The sequence below is a fragment of the Topomyia yanbarensis genome, chromosome 3 (assembly GCF_030247195.1).
Source record: "Topomyia yanbarensis strain Yona2022 chromosome 3, ASM3024719v1, whole genome shotgun sequence".
NCBI classification, from domain to species: domain Eukaryota; kingdom Metazoa; phylum Arthropoda; class Insecta; order Diptera; family Culicidae; genus Topomyia; species Topomyia yanbarensis.
The window spans coordinates 307,736,171-307,754,981 of record NC_080672.1 but is presented as its reverse complement, the minus strand read 5'-3'; the positions used below and the strand labels follow the sequence as shown (position 1 = coordinate 307,754,981).

At 39.1% G+C, this 18,811-nt stretch overlaps 1 protein-coding gene and 1 long non-coding RNA gene across 2 annotated transcripts; both read right to left on the bottom strand.

Annotated features, from left to right (window-relative positions):
- Positions 1-383: 383 nt before the first annotated feature.
- Positions 384-3,109, bottom strand: LOC131692239 (uncharacterized). The gene is made up of 4 exons (XR_009305939.1): positions 2,174-3,109; positions 1,664-2,019; positions 1,302-1,576; positions 384-1,239 (listed from the first exon to the last, which is right to left on the bottom strand). It is a non-coding gene; the product is annotated as an uncharacterized LOC131692239 (long non-coding RNA).
- Positions 3,110-3,556: 447 nt separating this feature from the next.
- Positions 3,557-18,310, bottom strand: LOC131693706 (uncharacterized). Its single transcript, XM_058981782.1, has 4 exons — positions 18,157-18,310; positions 7,769-9,051; positions 5,122-5,300; positions 3,557-4,683 (listed from the first exon to the last, which is right to left on the bottom strand). Coding segments are annotated over exons 1-4 (2,073 nt in total). The 5' UTR covers positions 18,159-18,310; the 3' UTR covers positions 3,557-4,074.
- Positions 18,311-18,811: the final 501 nt, after the last annotated feature.

The following is an 18,811-nucleotide window of genomic DNA, read 5'->3' as shown; positions in this document are numbered from 1 at the left end:
TAAAAGTCTTCGGTTAACTAAAAAGTCACAATCATAACGTGTGTACGGACCTTCAAAAACAGCACCGCTTTTGAGACCAATTTAAAATTCTTTATTCGTCGAATTGTTTATTTATTGATTTTTTAATTTAATGAGGTATAATCAATTAAAATTTGCACTGAATAATGGTTGAACTGGCATGATAACTTTTTTTTATTGTATTTTGCTGCATATGAACTATCAAATAAAAACTAGTACACTTTGAAAGTGGCATTCTTTTCATGCAACTATAATCAAATCCACAGGCTTGTAATTTAAGAGAGACTTGTTTTCCGAAAAAGATTTCAGCAATACATACGAGATACAATATTTGAATTTTAATTCTTTCGGATGATGACGTTTCGTTAAACAAACGATCGTTTGTTTTCTAGAATTCTCGTCAGTGTCGGATTCTGGCCACGATGCATTTTTCAGGATTTTTCATACAACTGCTTCTGCTGGCGTGTATTTGGGAATACGTGAACAAAAGAACAACTTAAGGGGAGGATCTTGGACATTTTTCACAGAAATCGAATACCACTTGAACCTGCATCAGAGTGTTGGTAGCTTGTTGGGTTTCCAATAGTATTATACGTGCCAATCAAGTGCAGCTTTTCATGATGAGCTGATCAAGTTCATGTACTGCAAGGTGCGAACCGAATCGCTTCGTTCAAGCCAATACCGAGCCCGATTCAGAATGTCATAGGTGTCCAACATACTGAAATCGAATGGTTTGTCCTTCAGTTTATTCTTTGAAATGGAATCGCTGGGACGGACGATGAGGGCCACATGCAGGAACGAAAGGAAGTACATCAGCAAACGGGCAATTTCGGCAATTACAACGGCCAGACGACGGGAAATTTCTTCTACCTTGATGAACCGCTCCTTAAGCACAACGCTGACCAAGTCATCTCCTTTGGTAGCACAACCAACGGCGCTGATTTCATCGTTTTCAGCAATACAAATTCCACCAGAACAGCGGAGTTAAACTTACTGGGACACTTTCGATAGCATTCCTTAAATACGACAAAGATTTTTGGCTCGATTTCGAACTTATAGAGCCCATTGATGGCAGCCTAAGTCGTAGTGATGAAAGCGAAACGGAAAAGCAATAGCCTAAGCCGGACAGCTGTTGATGTCCCACGATAATCTGGCGCAGAAACCTCTGATCGTACCGGCGGCACAATCCAATCTAGCCGACCATAGATTAGCTTCCGTTTTCTAAAAACAATAAGAGCAAAATAGTTACGTATCGTATGATATCACACACAGCCCAAACATACATCTACATTGAAATGTTCCACCAGTGCTCGTCCATTATCACCCATACGCCATGAGACCCTCGTTGAAAAACATCCGAAGATTATAGCATTTTCGCAATGCCATTTCATGCGGACGGCCTTTACCTCTCGTATTCGTATAGATTGCTTCCGTCATCTTAAACCGCCTACAGGTCATCGCTAATTTTGGATTCAACTTGTTCCTCCGGCAGACGTTCTAGGTCAGCTACGTCATTGTGTTTGAAAAATACTTTTTTACTTCTCTATACATGCAAACCCTTTTGCATGGAAAAGTAGGATTCATAAATATGGAAATATATTATAGCGTGTATTATTCAGACATGAAATATTGTCGCATCACTTACTTAAAAAACATTGCCTTGTTTGGCATACGGTGGCATAGCGCTCGCGATAGTGAAAAACGCGCACGTCCCTTCTACTTTGTCAAACGTTCCTCCAATTCCAAATGCACGTCCACTGTAGTTATGAGCCGGCAAATTGAGGCACTGTTTACCATCGATGTTAATCGGTTTGCCAACCTTTCCGTAGACGACGTGCGTATACAGTGCGGGATGGTCCACCGGAACGTCTTCTACAAGCGGTTTTGGTACCCACTCCTCAATCAGCTTAGCCCTCTGCGCCGCCGCCAAAAGTATCTTTCGTTTCTCATTGTTTCGCTTGTAGAACACGATACAAGTGCCAGCGGGGCGTCCTGTGTGAGCTGGAAAGCCGTAAATAAATAAATTGCCGGACACAATGTTTTGCTCCGAAAAGCAGAACCGACACAAAAACTCGCCGGATAATAATGATGGTTAAGAATAATAGGAATACATATAACTATTTTTGCTGATATGAATAGGGACGTTTATACTTACACAGCGGGCCGGATTCCTGCAACTGCGCCCACGCTCATCGTTCATCAGATGCCTTTTGTCGATTTGGCTTCTTTTGAAGGAACAATACATTCTCTGTATGTGAATCAAACTTTACAATTAATTCAACAGCCCAACTCTTATCGCGATATGATTTCTCGTATTTCTAACATCTTGTCCGCGACAAGAAAAACTTTCATCTACACAAAAAAAAACAATTAACATTTTCAGTACCATCTACACAATCCGTATGTCTTTCGTCACCGGTACAGAACGTTAACGGAATGTCAAAATTAGTGACATACAGTTCGTAGGGAGACGTTCAGACACATAATCATCGGAACTGATCCTTGACGTACGTAACATGTAAATGTGTATACGAGAAATGCATTCAAATTATCATGACGAAACGGTGACGTGACGTTGACGTTCTATTTCGTTGACGAAAGCTTGCGCATCGCGTGATTCGTACTTCATTCTGACATTTGATGACGGGTGGGTGATAATGAGTGAAGTTAGCTCAATCACAAAGCCGGTGACAATCAAGGTGATCACCTTAGATGATTCCTATGATTTGGGTGATCACCAACTTATCACCACAGGGTGATAATCACTTATCACCTTACGTGATTCCACCCCAGTAAAGTTCAACCGGAATTCGACTGGGTTTAGTTATTAGTATTGGCTCCAATCACAATTGCTTCTAGAATCGGTTTTTTTCACTGGAGCCGGAATATGAACTAGAACCAGCCAACTTTCCGGCTAATTTTTCGACTAAAATTAACTGGGTATTAACGCGGTCTCAGAGTCGGTACACTCTTAATTAAACATAAGAATCACGGCCCACTGTCCTTTGCCTTGAGAGAGCCTCCAGTCAGTTTACGTCACCTAGTAGCTAGATGGAAATTTTCTACTCACTAGGTGACGTGACTGTGAGAATAGGGCCCCATGTGTAGGTCATGTGCAACTAAAAACTGCTACCTAAGCATCAACAACTTGAAACTTTCCTGAAAACACCGAAGCACGCCTAATTCTAGGGCCCTATTCTCACAGTCACGTCACCTAGTGACTAGAAGAAAATTTCCTTCTAGTCACCAAGTGACGTGACTGTGAGAATAGAGCCCCTAATCTATGATCACAGTGCAGCGGACACATATGTCTAACAGCCCGATTGAATCGGATCAAATAATAAAGTTTACTTCCATTGATAATATATCCATTTATTGTACTACTCCAAATATTTGTTTTTATTTCACCAAAACAGAATTCCGGCAAAACAAATTACAGTTTTTAGATTTTAGTAATGTTACTACTATTAAAATGCTGGAAAAAGAATAGGTTAGTAGAATTTCTATTGCATGTTTTTAGCTGGAATAAGATTAGGTCTCGGTTTTTATATCGTATATTCATAAATATAATTTGTTGGATAGCTTCACACTTTCAATCGTCACTTGCATTTCACATCGCACATTTATAAAGTTCACGTTGGAAATTTCCGCATGATACCACGCAGAAGAGCCTCCACATAGGAAATGATAAATACCTAAACGATATTTGAAATTCTTGTTGCTGCTATTGTTGGACCTTGGTGCTATAGTATGTATCACAATCAAGTAATCCGTCGTATCAAGGGAGTACTAAGGAGAACGAAAAATTTCCATTCGCTACTATTCGAAAGTGAAATTCCTAATTATTTGTATTCCAGTGCAGCATTAGTGTCTGCTAATAACAATAATAATAATAAATAGGATATGCTTAATCCTAGTCGCTTTCCTATTCAATTGTTCACACTCTTGCATTTAAAATTACTAAATCACTCTGTTTCTCTTCTATGGGTTAGATGATGTCTATAAAAATTAATGAGAATGTAAAATGTCCGTTAAAAGGATGAATGATTAAACGATTTAATTTATCGCCACTGGTGGTGGGAACGCGAACGACTGTCCACTCTGGGGAGGGAGAGAAGTAAACTGGTAGGTAGATGGAGGAGGTGCTGCTGTACTTCTGGGGTATCCACTGAAGGTAGACGATGTGGACTGGCTTGGTGGCGCTGTGCTATATGGCTTATATGATCCGTAACCATTGCTAGCGGGGGCAGTCGTTCCAGTTGCAGCGCCAGCACTTTGATAACTACTCTTATTGTAGCCACTTCCAGTCGTGTTTCCACCGGACGAGTAGGATGGCGGCGCTCCGGATGGAGCAGAAAAACGGTTTGGACGTGGAGGTCCAGATCCGTTGGACATACGGTTACCCTGGTCCCGTGGCTGGAAACCTCCATTCATTGCAGGTTTCGAGCCAAACTTGTCCCCACCTCCGTCCCTACGAAAACCACCGCCGAACTTATTACCACCATCTCGATTGTTTCCACCGAAGCGATCGTTGCGCTGTCCACCATAACCTCCATCTCGTGGTGGTCGATTCTGTTGACCACCGAACCGGTTTCCGTAGCGGTTGTTACGTCCACCACGACCCATACCTGACTTGGACATTTCAACCAGCTTCGGATTGATCACCTAGCGGAGTAAGCAATAAGATAGCATTAGTTGTCTTCGGCACTTGTCGAGTACACGTTTACAATCAAAATCAGAAAAATCTATTAGGTTTCACAAACCGCGCAATCTCGAGCACTCTCCGTAATAGTTTGATAGACGACTTTTTGCCAATGAAGAAAATATGTATTGTGTAAATAATTAAGCTCGACACATGCCACATTAAATAATCACTATGGATTTTTGGCCTAGCGATTCACATTCGGCAATAGCATCTATGTGTTTTGGTGCACATACTGTTGCCTCGTCTGCGGACAACTTTTAACTAAACTGGACAATGTTGTGTATCGAGGCTTCGTGCTGGGAACCGAAATAAGTCTTCCTGATTCCGATTGCAGATAGGTATATGTTAGCTTTATGAAATACTAAATGACTAAATGCGAAAGAATAATTTCAACTCACCTGATTAGCCTCCCGAAGCACGTTTATGAGATCCCCGGCTTTGTTGGCGTTGGAATTTGTGAACAGCGTGTATGCGGTGCCGGTATTGTTAGAACGACCAGTTCTACCAATACGGTGCACGTAATCTTCAGAATTCGACGGGTAGTCGTAATTAATTACGAACTTCACGTCTTCGACATCTGAAGGGTTGGCATGTAACAGGAAGATCGTGTTATTACGTTTCTCAAAATACAGATGTAGTTCATACGATGTCGGAACAATAGCGAGCTTAAACTTCCGAAATCTTTTGTAACTGGAGTTTTTGATTGTTTATCACAAATGGGATAGTATTCTAACGGTCTTTAAAACAGATTATGAAGTCATCTCTTGATGAGGAATCCATGTTCCACCCGCAAGTTGTGTGATGATGTTTGGGTTACTCGAATTGGGCCAAGTAAACACTAGACGCGCTTAAATTTCGAACTATCAATCACATTACCCTTACTACAGGTCGAACGTCTTCTTCATCAGAGCTTGTGCCTTTGATTATTGTCTTTGGCACCAGAGCAGTGCAGCGGTACTTAACACTTGTTTCTTAAACGCTAATAATCAAATTCACTTTCTGTTTTAAGTACAACTACATTGTGATACGAGCTTTTGTTCAGTCAAAATTGGCCGAGAGATCATACCCGAAGTAATTCAAATTTGGCAATCGATTTACATTTCACTCACTTTAGGTTTGCTGTTTTGCTACAGGCACTATTTTCTTTCGTTTGAAAGGGGGAGGATGTTTTTCGGCTCTTGAAACCCATGTGCTCTGCTTATTTCAACACTGAAGCAATGGTTGGAACAGGATTAGTAAAGCTGTTAGAAAGCTCAGTCCTCGGTTAAAACCATTCGCATCAAGGGACATATTCGGAAGGTTAGGAATTAGGAGCTAAACGCAGAGTATGTAAACAAGCAGATTAATTTGTTACCTGATGAATAGTAGAGGGCGCACTCCTGTTTCGATCGATTCGGGGGAACTACTATGAATGCAGGATGACAAATACGAAAAGAGAAATGAGCACTGCCCTCAGCAAGTACAAACGAACGAGGAAGTGATCAATAATGCCTTTGTGTATTCGGATTCAGTGAATGAAACATAAGAAAAAAAATCTAGCAATAGCCTATGCCATACAATCCTTCAACCAGGAGAAGTTCACTGCTAGTTTGCTGTTAGACTGGTACAGAGCAAATCAAATCTAACAGGTTGTACATTTCACCTAGAAGCTACTCCGAGAAGTAATTTTTGAGGATCTCATTCAAAACAATTCGTATTACGTATCTCAACATATTAACGAAGAAACAATATGAAGCATAACAAGAAACAAATTCGTTCGAGATGCACTTCACAAGATACCTTTTGACAATTCTTTCGAATTTACCATTCTGTGTATAATAGGATGAATCTATACGAACCACACGTCTATTACATTATTTTTTCATTATGTGAAGCATAATTTTTTATTTTCGAAAAACGAAATTGTTTACAGGCACCACGTTGACGATTGCACAGGGCGAATGGTTTGTCGAGCCCCCAATACACATTACAACACATTTTTCCATATTGAAATCTAAAAAGTTTCGCTAACTTAGGCTAAACTGGCATCGATTTTATATATTTTTTTAAAATTTTCAATATATACTAATTAACGGAGAGCTTCTCTAGGGAATGTACCAACGTCGATAAACATATAAATAATACTATAATCAAACACAACTGCTAGTAACATTAAAATTAGAACTGTAGTAAATTATTCATCAGGTTGAAAAACAAAACGAGTTTTAAGACGTTTAGCAGTTTCCAACCCCTAAATTATAGACTAATCAAATTAAAACAACAGTGATATCTTCTCCGGTTATTCTGAGATTGTGAGTTCAAAAAATCGACTATTGCCTCAAAGGGTAAATCAAATGCACACTGCAAAACAAACTGCCTCCATATTTGTTGTTTGGGCGAAAGGGTAGCCAAATTTATAGAGGCTTTCGTAATTCCATTGCATTAGCATAAGATCGCTTAGGCGACGCTAATGGTAACACGAATAGAAATGTTCCACAATTTATATCTTTCCTGGTATTCACTGTTATATATACATATAATTTAATAGTAATAATAAACCTGATATCCGCAGTAGTGATGTGTGTACCTGTCCAATATCCGATCGTGAAACCTGAAAGTAAATATAAACAAATGGAAAACGCACTAGTTCTTTTGCACCCCCCTCGCAAAGGCTGAAACGTAAAAAAGAGTTTATTCGTGAATACAGGAAATACATAAAGCCATCTCTTTCGCAAATACGGAATGACGACCACAAACAAATACAGAAGAACTTCTTCACAGGTGTACAGTGTCTGATTCTCCTCGGATTGTACTCTCACGCAGATCTCGGGCCAGCGAAAACGATTGACTGACAAAATTTTACAGGAAATTAAATATCCCAAAAACATTTGCAGTAACACATCTCCAATGCGGAGAGGGCCCATCTACGGCGAACCATGGTAACAGGAACACTCGCTCCGATAATGATGTGAATAATCATTGCAGAGTGGAAAATCCGTTTACATGTTCAACCGTTGATTGCCCTCGAGTCGCTCTCGCAAGCTTGTCTAGCACCTGAACACTTACCAAGTCCACGGGCGGCGACATCCGTAGCCACCAGGATACCCTGGCGACCATTTCGGAACCCATTCAGAACGTAATCACGTTCCTGCTGTGATTTGTCGCCGTGAATCGAAACGGCTCTCCAGCCGTTACGATTGATAATCCGCGTAATGTCATCTACGCGGCGTTTAGTTTCGACGAACACAATCGTCTTTGTTTCACTTTCGGCCGAAATTTCGGTTAACAATTTCATTAGTTTCTGATCCTTCTCATAATCCTCGCAAACATCCACAATCTGAAGGATATTATGATTGGCCGAAAGATTAAGCGATCCAATATTAATCTGAACGTATTCTGTAAGAAATTCCTCTGCCAGATTGCGAACCTCTTTGGGCCAAGTGGCAGACCACATGAGCACTTGACGATCAGGACGAATCTGACCCATAATCTTACGAATTTGAGGCTCAAATCCCATGTCCAGCATGCGATCAGCTTCGTCAAGAACCAGATAGGTGCAACGACGTAAGTTTGTGATTCCACGTTCAAGGAAATCAATTAAACGACCAGGTGTTGCAATTACTATTTCAGCTCCTCGTTCCAGATCGCGAATCTGGGGTCCTTTCGGGGCCCCTCCAAAAACGCAAGTATTGTTGGCGTTCATTCTTTGTCCAAAGTCGATTGCGACCTGCTGAATCTGCTGCGCTAACTCTCGAGTGGGAGCTAAAACTAACGCGATCGGGCCATCCCCGCGTCGTACTTTATCCTGATGCATAATATGAATTAAACCCGGAACAATATAGGCCAAAGTCTTTCCCGAGCCTGTTTGTGCGATTCCGACCATATCTCGACCAGTCAATGCGATTGGCATTCCCTGGGCCTGAATAGCTGTTGGTTTGTTGAAGCCCTGCTTGCGAACTTCATCCATGATACTTTCGGGGAATCCGCAATCCTCGAAGCTCATACTGGGACGAGGAACGCTCTTGCCCTTGACGGTAATCTCATGATCGGCCAGATATCCCGTGAGCTCCGATTCGGACATACCCTGCATCTGCTCCGACGGCTTGTAGAAGTTCTTCTCGAACGCAGGCAGATCTGAGCTGCTCCACTGCAGTGTGCGTAGGCTAGCTCCGTTGTTCGCCTGCCGGTCGAATGAACCGCGGTTTCCAAAGCTACCGCCCATACCGCCGCCCATTCCTCCGCGTGGTCCTCCCGAGGGGCGATCTCCACCACGGAAACCACCGCCGCCACCGTTACGGTTTCCACCGCCCATACCACCGCGGAATCCACCGGATTGCTGGCTGCCGTACCTGTTAGAATGAAGAAAAATAAAGAGCAGAATTAGAAATTAAACCAACAATAGAAAATTATCAGAAATCAATATATTATAGGTCTCATTTGCGTCAATCTTTTTCTCTGCATTGATTGTTGTTACGACTGGGAAAACTGGCGGTTTTCCACCGCTGACTCCCTGTCCAAAAAGGCGGACGAACATGGTCACTACCAAGAGGCTCGACCCTGACGGCATGAGCTGTCAGGAAAGTGACGTCATCGAAGTAGCAGTAGCTGTTTCCGTTTGTCAGTCAGATTTTAACCTCGTGCGAATAAAACGTGTTTTTATATAGTTATATTTTCGTCGTTTTATTATAGCTTGAGTCCCCTTTTCCACAGATACAAAAGTAACGACGAGGATAAGATAAATTTTTATGGCAAGTTTGTGCTCAAATGCCTGCTGGCACTCGTGGGTCCATTCGATCTGCCTTCAGTAGTTTATCGAGTGGGTACCGCAGTGTTCGCATGTTGGGAACAACCATGCCATAAAAATGTATCGCATCGAGTAAGGAACGAACACCAAAAATGTCTGTGGGAGGCGATAACCAGAGCTGCCATTTATACAGATTTTTAAGTGCAGATATAGACCTGATACAGAATACAGATTTAATACAGATTTTCAATACACAATACAGATTTACACAAGTTATTGGCGGACCCTTCATGGAGCCGTTTTCATTAAGAAGAGCCATATATTCAACAATTTACTGTCAAATTAACCATAACCAGAAAATGTACAGATTACTGCAAAGTACACATTTTAAACCCCTTTTTAGTGTTTGAATTTATAGTAAACAATACATGAAACTTTTAAAAGTGCATCAGTTATCAAAATTGTTTTTCTTCAATGAGAACAGACGAATACAGATTTTTCCGAGGATTCAGATTTGCAACAAAATCATCTGGCAGCTCTGGCGGCAACTTAATAACACGGTAAACTGGATATACCTAGAAAATTGGTAGTGGCGTAGCACCCAAAAAAGGGATACAAATTACCTACTAATAGGTTCCAATCCCTATAATATTTACCTATTTCTAGGTAATATCCGCTCAGATTTGATTAACAATTACCTAATTTTAGGTGGTTTCTCTAACTACCTACTGGTGAGTATGTGCGGTTTTGTGGAATTTAGGTACTATTTACTTAGGCATCCAGAAAAGTGCACGAACTTAGAAGTGGGTATATTCACTCTACCTAAACTAGGTGATTACGAATCAATTATAAATACCTTGTACATGAAAAAGAATAAATATTATAGAGATTTCCACCTATTAGTGGGTAAATAGTACCTTCTGTTTGGGTACAGCGCTAGTACCAATTCTCTAGGTACATCCAGTTTACTGTGAATAGCCTCGCTTTTTCCTGGATCAGGACTCAGTCCACGGCTGTCGATAATGTGACCCAAATAGGAAATCTGTTCCTTGCCGAACGAGCATTTTTCGGCACGGATGGTGAATTCAAATTCTTTGATGCACTGCGGCACTGCCTTGAGGTTGCAATCATGTTCTTTTTCGGTTTCACCACCGACCATGACGTCGTCCAAGTAGCCGCAAGTTCCTTTAAGACCGGCCAACATCGTGTCGATGAGCTACTGGAAGGCACCAGGTGCGATTTTCAAAATTCCCCTTTTATTGGACACGCTGAGAAAAGATATGACCTCAAGCAAGAATCGAACCTGCGATATTCCAGTCTCTAGTTGGCTGCATATAACCACTGCGCTATCGAGGAACTGTGATATCACAAATTCCCAACAGCACCGTGATCACCACCCCCTCTCTTCTATCTATGTGAGCCAGGAAGACGGTGTCTAGCAAGTATTTCGTACCCAACATCAGCTGGACCGGACCTGATTTACCTTTTACAAATATGTCAACGACTAATGCACGAGACATGCGAAACTGCTTACCCTATATTCTCTTTTTGGGGTGAATTAATTAAAAAAAACGGAGTCCTAAGTGTTGGACCGAGCCGAGATGTTGGTACGCGCAAAAGATAATCCACGTCCTAGGAAGTTAACCCTTAAATGCATACTGTTGCCATTTGGCAACATACCGAATTCTGTGATATAAAGCCTCAACAAGAGGTGAATATTGCATCCATACCGAAAAATCAGTACCAAAGAAAAATGAGTTTCATGCATTTAAGGGTTAAATAACAAATTTGCCAACATATACATGATTCGGCAAGTAATTTACACATCTGGAAAGCAGAGCACCCCGTTCGTGACATCTGGAACGATCATTAAGCAGGGATACTTGAAAAAATAAACCCCAAAGCATCTACTTCTACTTCTAAGGTCCCACGATGGGCCTCGCGCTATTCTAGCCGGATTAAGCCTCGAGTAATGACTCGAAAGATGTTCTGGAGTTGTATAAGGGTAAGGATCATAATCCCCCGAACGCATCTGAATTGCGACCAATCGAGAAATATTGAGCCATCATGAAGCAGGCTCTCCGGAAGCATCCTAAGAAAATTAAATCGGAAGCAGGATTCACGAAAAATGGGATATAATGAATATAGAAAACGTTGTTTGATTTTATTGAATGCAGTTTGATTCCGTACACCCTTGAAGTCACCTTTAAACACTCCTTGGGTTACTTCGATTCTTACCGAAATCTTAGGCAGTGATTTTTTTTATGTTTTGATTATATAGTAATAACCTGAAGGTTATTGGCCTCTAGTGATTGGTTTAATAAACGAAAGGATTAAGTACAGCCACTATAGCCTCATAATTTTACCACGTGCAATGCAGTACTCACTTTACAGGATAAGTGATTATTTTGTGAAAAATATGTTGAAACATGGAAACGTACAAAGCTTAAAATTTCAGATCACTAGCGGGAAACGTACGATATGTTTTTAGGTTGTATTAAGCCCTATTCAGACGATAGATCAGCTTTCGGCAACGACAAAGAACGTCAATGTCATGTCACCATTCCGTAAGGATAAGTTAAATGCGTTTCCCGTTTGCGTGATTCGTTCGTCAAAACGTTCCGTGCCTTTGATGTTGCGTGTGAATGCCTCCATTTAACCATTGTAACTAATTTAACGTTCCGTTGACGTGCTGTACCGGTGACGGAAGCTTGACGTATCGTGTAAATCGTACTTTAAGCATGTTGTTGCCCTCGACGGATGGTTTTATTTAATTTGGTTGCTAAAAGCCAAGATTTGAACCGTTCTCAAGAGGATTTGACTTAATTTGAAATTTAAGGAAACAATTCTACACTTTTGTGTTAAATTTTATAAAGCACTTAAACGGAGGACTAAGTAGTATCTTTTGTATTTGTTCGAGGACTTTCAGACAAACATGGTATCAAGGGCACGGAACGTGTGAGTACCAGACAACAAACATCCCTATCTCTACATACAGAGTTTGAAAATAGGCAACATCGTTTTTCTATGAATCAATGGGGTCAGTATGGTTTCTTCATCTTTGGCTGACATACGGATTGCAAAGTATGGTTCAAGACCAATTATTTGACAATAGTACTAAGAAAAAACCTGCTTTAATCCACCTAGAGGTGCACTTGTGCCTTTCTCATTTCTCCAAACTATGATTTAATAGCTGGTTCGTACAATATAACATTATGGAAATGTCTTTTATTCTTATTACACTTGGTAAGTATATATAAGAGCACCTTTTTGCATTCATCGCGGTTTCGGTTTGAAAGTATTCTATGTGATCGCACTCCACAACTCCGGAGCCGGAAGTCGGATGGAGATGGAATTTAATATCAGTTTAAGTTGTTGATCTATCGGTCTAGCCATTTACGAGAAATCAATATAACCGTTATTCTGAATTTGGATGCTTCCGGATCCGTCGATGGTGGCCAGTGTGGCCAAAGAGACTTTGAATGACTGTTGGTGACCTAGATCTACAAATTCAACAGTTGTGTTTACATTTTGGAAAAAAAATCACCTTTTTACATTCATCGCAGAATTCGTTAGAATCGGGATTTGCTGCGTGATCGTACGTATCACCCTGTAATTCAGGAACCAGAACTCGGATTAACACAAAATTCAACAGCAGCTGATGGACCTTTCATTTAAAATCAAGTTTGTCAAAATCGGTTCAGAAAATTCCGGGAAACCGATGTGGACAAATCAACAAACCATTTGGTGACCATTTCAATAAACTCTGAGGTATTACGATTGTACCGATTTATATGGGAAATTCCAGTATATCTTTACTAACACCCCTGTAACTCCGGAAGCAAGAGTCAGAACCGAATAAAATTCAGCAGTAGTCAATTGTGTTACTGTATCTTTCATTTGAAATCAAGTTTGTAAAAATCGGTAGAGAATTCGTTGGGGAATGGGTGTGATATTAGCTTAGGAACTTGGTGGGTTCCCCTGGGCGTCATAAACCTTCATAGGTGGCCAATGTGGTCAAAGCTGCTTTGATTGATCATTAGTGATCCAGACACGCAAACTAGAGTAATGTTACATCAATTTTAATATGTTTTACATCATTTGAACATCATGGTGCTACCAGTTTATATGGGAATTTGCTGTGTGACCGCACTCTTCAACCAGTAACTCCGGAACCAGAAGTCGGATCAACTAAAAATTCAATAGCAGAGCGTTATACCTTTCAGATGAAACTAAGTTTACGAAAATCGGTTCAGCCATCTCTGAGAAAATTGTGAGTTTAAATGACACACACACATACATACACACACAGACATTTGCCGATCTCGACGAACTGAATCGAATGGTGTATAAGACTCGGGCCTCCGGGCCGCGGTTAAAAAGTCGATTTTTACAGTGATTGCATAGCCTTTCTTTATATGAGAAAGGGTTTTCATAAAGAAATTGTTTTAAATCCTGTGCTAAAATATATATGCTTATAAAATGCATGTTTGTTCACATATTTCTTAGTTTTTTATAAATTTGTAGAGGGCACCTCAGTACACTTGAAGGTCTCTATTGAGAGTACACTCGTGATGAAATCAAGAGTACTTATTCAAAAGGTCCTAAGTGACATTGAGCTCGAACTGAGAAAAACGAGGCTGAAGCTTCATGGACCTAAAACAAATCCCCATTAGAGAACAAATCTTGAGCGTTTTTTCAAAACGTCATATCTGCAATGAGTTACTCTCTGTTTACACTTTCTCTTTCGATTTTTACGGCGTCACTATAACACTTTTCACTTATTTTACAGTACAGATCGAAAGACGGTGGTTTTAACTAGCATATTATGCAAAGAGCTGAGGGATAAATGTTAGTGACCGAATTATTAACAGAAGAGAAAGTAAACAAAGAGAGTAACTCATTGCAGATATGACGTTTTGAAAAAACGCTCAAGAAATATGTGTTTTGATGGAACAATTCCATATCAACTTTTGAATAGGGCTAATAAGATTTGTAAACAAACTATTGTTTTGCTGATTTCTCTTATTTTGTTATAATTTCAACACAGAAAACATTTGAAATTGATTCTACCAAGGGTAAATATGTTGATTCAAGTATATTTTTCATGAAATTCAACTCGGCAGCGGAGTAATGAGCGAAAGAAGTTTGTTTACAAAAATTTCATTAGCCCTTTTGAAGAATTAATATTGAATTATGCCAATATAGTCTAAAGGACTATTCTCTTTAGGTAAATAATACTAAAAACATGAAATGAAGACTTTTTTCTCATTAGGTCCAATCTGCAAATGAGAGCCCACTTTTTTCGCTTTCTCTTTCGCTTATTACTGCGAAACCGTATAACTTTTAAAACATTTATCAGTACGTTTCGAAAGAGAAAGGTTTTTACTAGCTTATTATGCATAGAATTGAAGGGAAATCAGAAAGGTTACCGAATAATTCGCGGAAGAGAAAGTAAACAAAGAGAGGCTCTCTTTTGCAGATTGGACCTATTGAAAAAATAAGTCTTCAAATGTTTAGTGCAAATGTAGTTGAAGCTTAAAGCGCTTTAGAATGATGCGTCCTTTTGAAAATTATAGGACCTTTCACATAGGTCTTTTTTCGGGCCTAAGAATCATACAACGCTGATCTTAAGACTTTTTTCAGCAAACGTGGCTCTTACGACGAATATTTAATTTTTTCAAAGTTTTCGACAAAATGAGCACCGGAATACGAATGTTCTTCATTACTATGGTAAATAGTTGCACTGGATTTAACTTAAATTGCGGGAAACTTTAGTTTATATTAACAAACCATTGGTTGGAAGTGGTTAAAACCAACGAATGGTATGTTACTTTAGAATAACTAAACTTTTCAATTATCATTTAATTTATTATACTTTCCAAATTCAACTTCGAAAATAAGTCGCATAAACAGAAGAAAATAATCTTTTATTTTGATGCCTAGGACGTTTTTACTAGATACCTATGTGCAGAAAAACATAGAATGAAATGAATCTTGCGTCGTTTTTGCATGGCGCCTATGAACAGTTGCAGAGGTTTTGAAATGTTTCACGCATAGGTCCTTTCAATTTAAAAGGTCTCAAGCGCAAAATTTTAAAATATGATCATGAAAAATTTGCGACTTTTTATATAATGCTTGTTATTTTGATAAATACTGGGTATAATGAATCCAGGTTTTCGGTATTCGTTAGCTATGTTGTAATTACATGCTGCGCTGCAAATAACTCAATTTTACATTTGTCACTAAGGACCATTTGAATCAGCACTCTTGAAATTGTCTTATTTTTGGTGGGAATCGTTTTCATGTAGTGCAAATGTGCTCCAATTCATCTTAGCATCTCTATTCATCCCACCTATTTGAACACATTAGTTAGAGTAAGGGACGGGCATAGCGTAGTTGGTAAAACGATTACCTTGTACGCAGCTCATCTGGGTTCGATTCCCAACCCCGCACAAAGGTTTAGAGTTTTTTCCAAAAACAGATTTCGCTAACCCGAAAAGAGGCGAATGACTCGAAGGTCAAAACCTCTATATGGTTATAAATAAAAAAAAATTAGAATAGTGTCTGCCCTATCTATTCAATTCTATTAGCTTAAATGGATGAATAAGGGGGTGCGTTGTGCTCGACTTTATACTCAAACGTGAATATTTTACATTTTCCAGGCTAAATTTTTCATTGTATTACTTCTTATGGGATTTTCGATTGATTGACACCGGTGTAGTGGAGTGCACTGGAACTGCACCGTTTTGCACTTTCTAGTAGGTGTGTAGAAAACTGGGTATGTTCCATTGACATTTCTGTTAGAAAATGCAAAACCAGTGCACTCCACTACACCAATCAAAAATCCCATTAGTAATAAAGCAAAGATGTTGAAAGTTATTTAAGCGCACTCCAGCGACAGCTAACAGTGGCATCCTGAGATGAATAAAGGCTCGTCTACCCTATTTAATGCAGAGCCCGTTCCGAAATAGTAGTTATTGGATAGAATCGTATTGTGCGCTCTAGTCCACGATAAACAGTAGAATTCAACATCAAGTTACGTACTAAATCTGAATACCGATTGGCCCTAGTATTGGTTTATTGTTAATTGCATTACCAATAAACTGTTTTAATCGATGTTACCGGAAAAATCACTATCACAGATAAACTAGATATTTTCTCCATCTTGTTTACAATTAATTGAATCACATTGATTACAATAGCATTTTCAAAATAAAAATTACGATGTTTAGCTGGAAGTGAATTTTGTGATAACGATGATCGCTCAGCATTTAAAAAGAACAAATTCCAATGCCAAGAAAGATACCCAACTTCAGCAATAAACTTGACACCATTTTGACCTGCACTAGTTAGATATTTGCTCACCGCAGCGCATATACACAAACACTCGATTTGCTAACCTGAAATGTAGATGGCCAAAGAAGCGAATCTTCGCTAAAAACTTGTAAGACTAACCCAACAGACGGCACTAATGGCAATAAAGGGATGGCCCCAATAGTATGCATGAAAAATATCGAAGCGTGGTATCTTTCTCCGTATTTATATCTTTAGTATCTTTCTACTTATAGATATCTTTATTTCTCTACAGACTTTGCTACGGCTCATGTACGTACACTTCACATGACATAAACTATGTTGAAAATAATAAACAAAGACGGCAAAAGCAAATGAGATTTTTTTCAATCAAGAAACTGCATTAGTATTCGTGACATCGGTCGACAAGAGCTCAATAGTTTTAGCAAAGATTCACTCCTTTAGCCATCTACATTTCAAGTCAGCAAATCGAGTGCCTATGAACATGTGCTACGGCGAGCAAAAATCTAACTAGTACAGGTTCAAAATGGAGTCTAGTTTATTGCTGAAGTTGGGTATCTTGCATCAAATTGAAAATTTTGGAAACCCCCCACTAGTAGGATTTGAACTCAACAGATTGTACTAGTAGACAATAGATATCTCCTATAGGATATATGAAAAATATTGAAGCTGTGTTTATTCCTACTTATTATCTTCGGTAAAGACATTATTGTAATTATTGGAAATTAAAAACTTCTGCTAATTTTGTCTGCGCTCATCATAGCAAAACCAATAAGTTAAAACAGCTACCAGTTTAATACATGTAGACAATTTACATCAAATATTGACAAATAAATCTCACCACAGATGTACGCTCAATGCTGGCTTTCACTGTATCATATGAATCATGATTAACCCTTAAATACGCAATGTATTTTTTTAAACAATCAAATCGAATTTATTGAAGCTGGAACAAATTACCCTTTTCAACTAAGGCAAGTATCTGTAACTATAGATACTGGAATTTTCTAGAAGCTAACCTACACAAGATGAGACTAGCCGTGGGGATAATCTGGTACGGAGCAGCTGAAACATGAGAAACACACATGCGCAGTTTATCTCTAGTTCCTGGAATATTCCAGAATTTAAAAGCAAAAAATAGCTGAAAGTATTTCCTGTTAACATTAAAAAAATATTCCAAATACATGTTGAAATAAAAAAAAACTAATTCCACAAGAAAATCTAATTGGTACAAGCCACAAAACAGCAGGTAAAATGTGGCCGCCATCTTGAAATGAAAATTTTCCACCCGTGGTGGCACAGATCCAGCGAGGAAAAAATCCCGTTTTCATGCAAACCAACATGTTCTGGTAGAAGTTTTTTACAGGAAAATAGTTCCAGACTGTTTACTTACATTTTGTTGTTAGTTTTGGGAGGTTCCTTGCGAAAAAATTTGCAGAATTGTTCGAATAGCGGAGAGACGCGGATTGACTGTCCTAACACTTCGGATGATTCACACAAACTGCACCGAGTTGAAGGCGAAAGTGCATTACCAGCACTGCAGCTAACGAAACTCGACTGGCAAGCAGTGCTGGCAGTTTTTTTCGGTAAGCACATCGTTGTGTTGGATTGTAATTTTGTAATTTGTAATTTTATTGAGCACGATAACCTGTTGGTACAGACTTTGAATCAGGTCAAGGAAGATTGTAACATAAAATATTGGTATATGAATTGAATATAATTATTTTAACAAATTTTTACCTTTCTCGACTGTCAATATACTATTTTATAATGGAAAAATCGTTTGCGTTTCATTTTTTTTTTGAAAATGTGTGGATGATATGTATATGATATTCATATTAATTCATTTAAAAGTCAATACCTAGAAAACACTCCGCATGTTAATTTACTATCTATTTGTCGAATGATTTTAAGAAAAAGGTAGGATTTCAGATAAAATTATTTATCGCAGAATTTTAAGGCATTCGTAATTGTTGTTTCATTTGTCGAAAATATGGGAGCCGCCATAGGTCGAAAATAATCATTTTTAAACAGTATTCTCGAATAAT

Coding starts and splice junctions, on each gene's coding strand:
- LOC131693706 (XM_058981782.1), bottom strand. Junction 5,301..7,768: donor TGTCGCCGCCCGTGGACTTG/GTAAGTGTTCAG, acceptor CCAACCCTTCAG/ATGTCGAAGACGTGAAGTTC. Junction 4,684..5,121: donor TGCTTCGGGAGGCTAATCAG/GTGAGTTGAAAT, acceptor TTACTCCGCTAG/GTGATCAATCCGAAGCTGGT.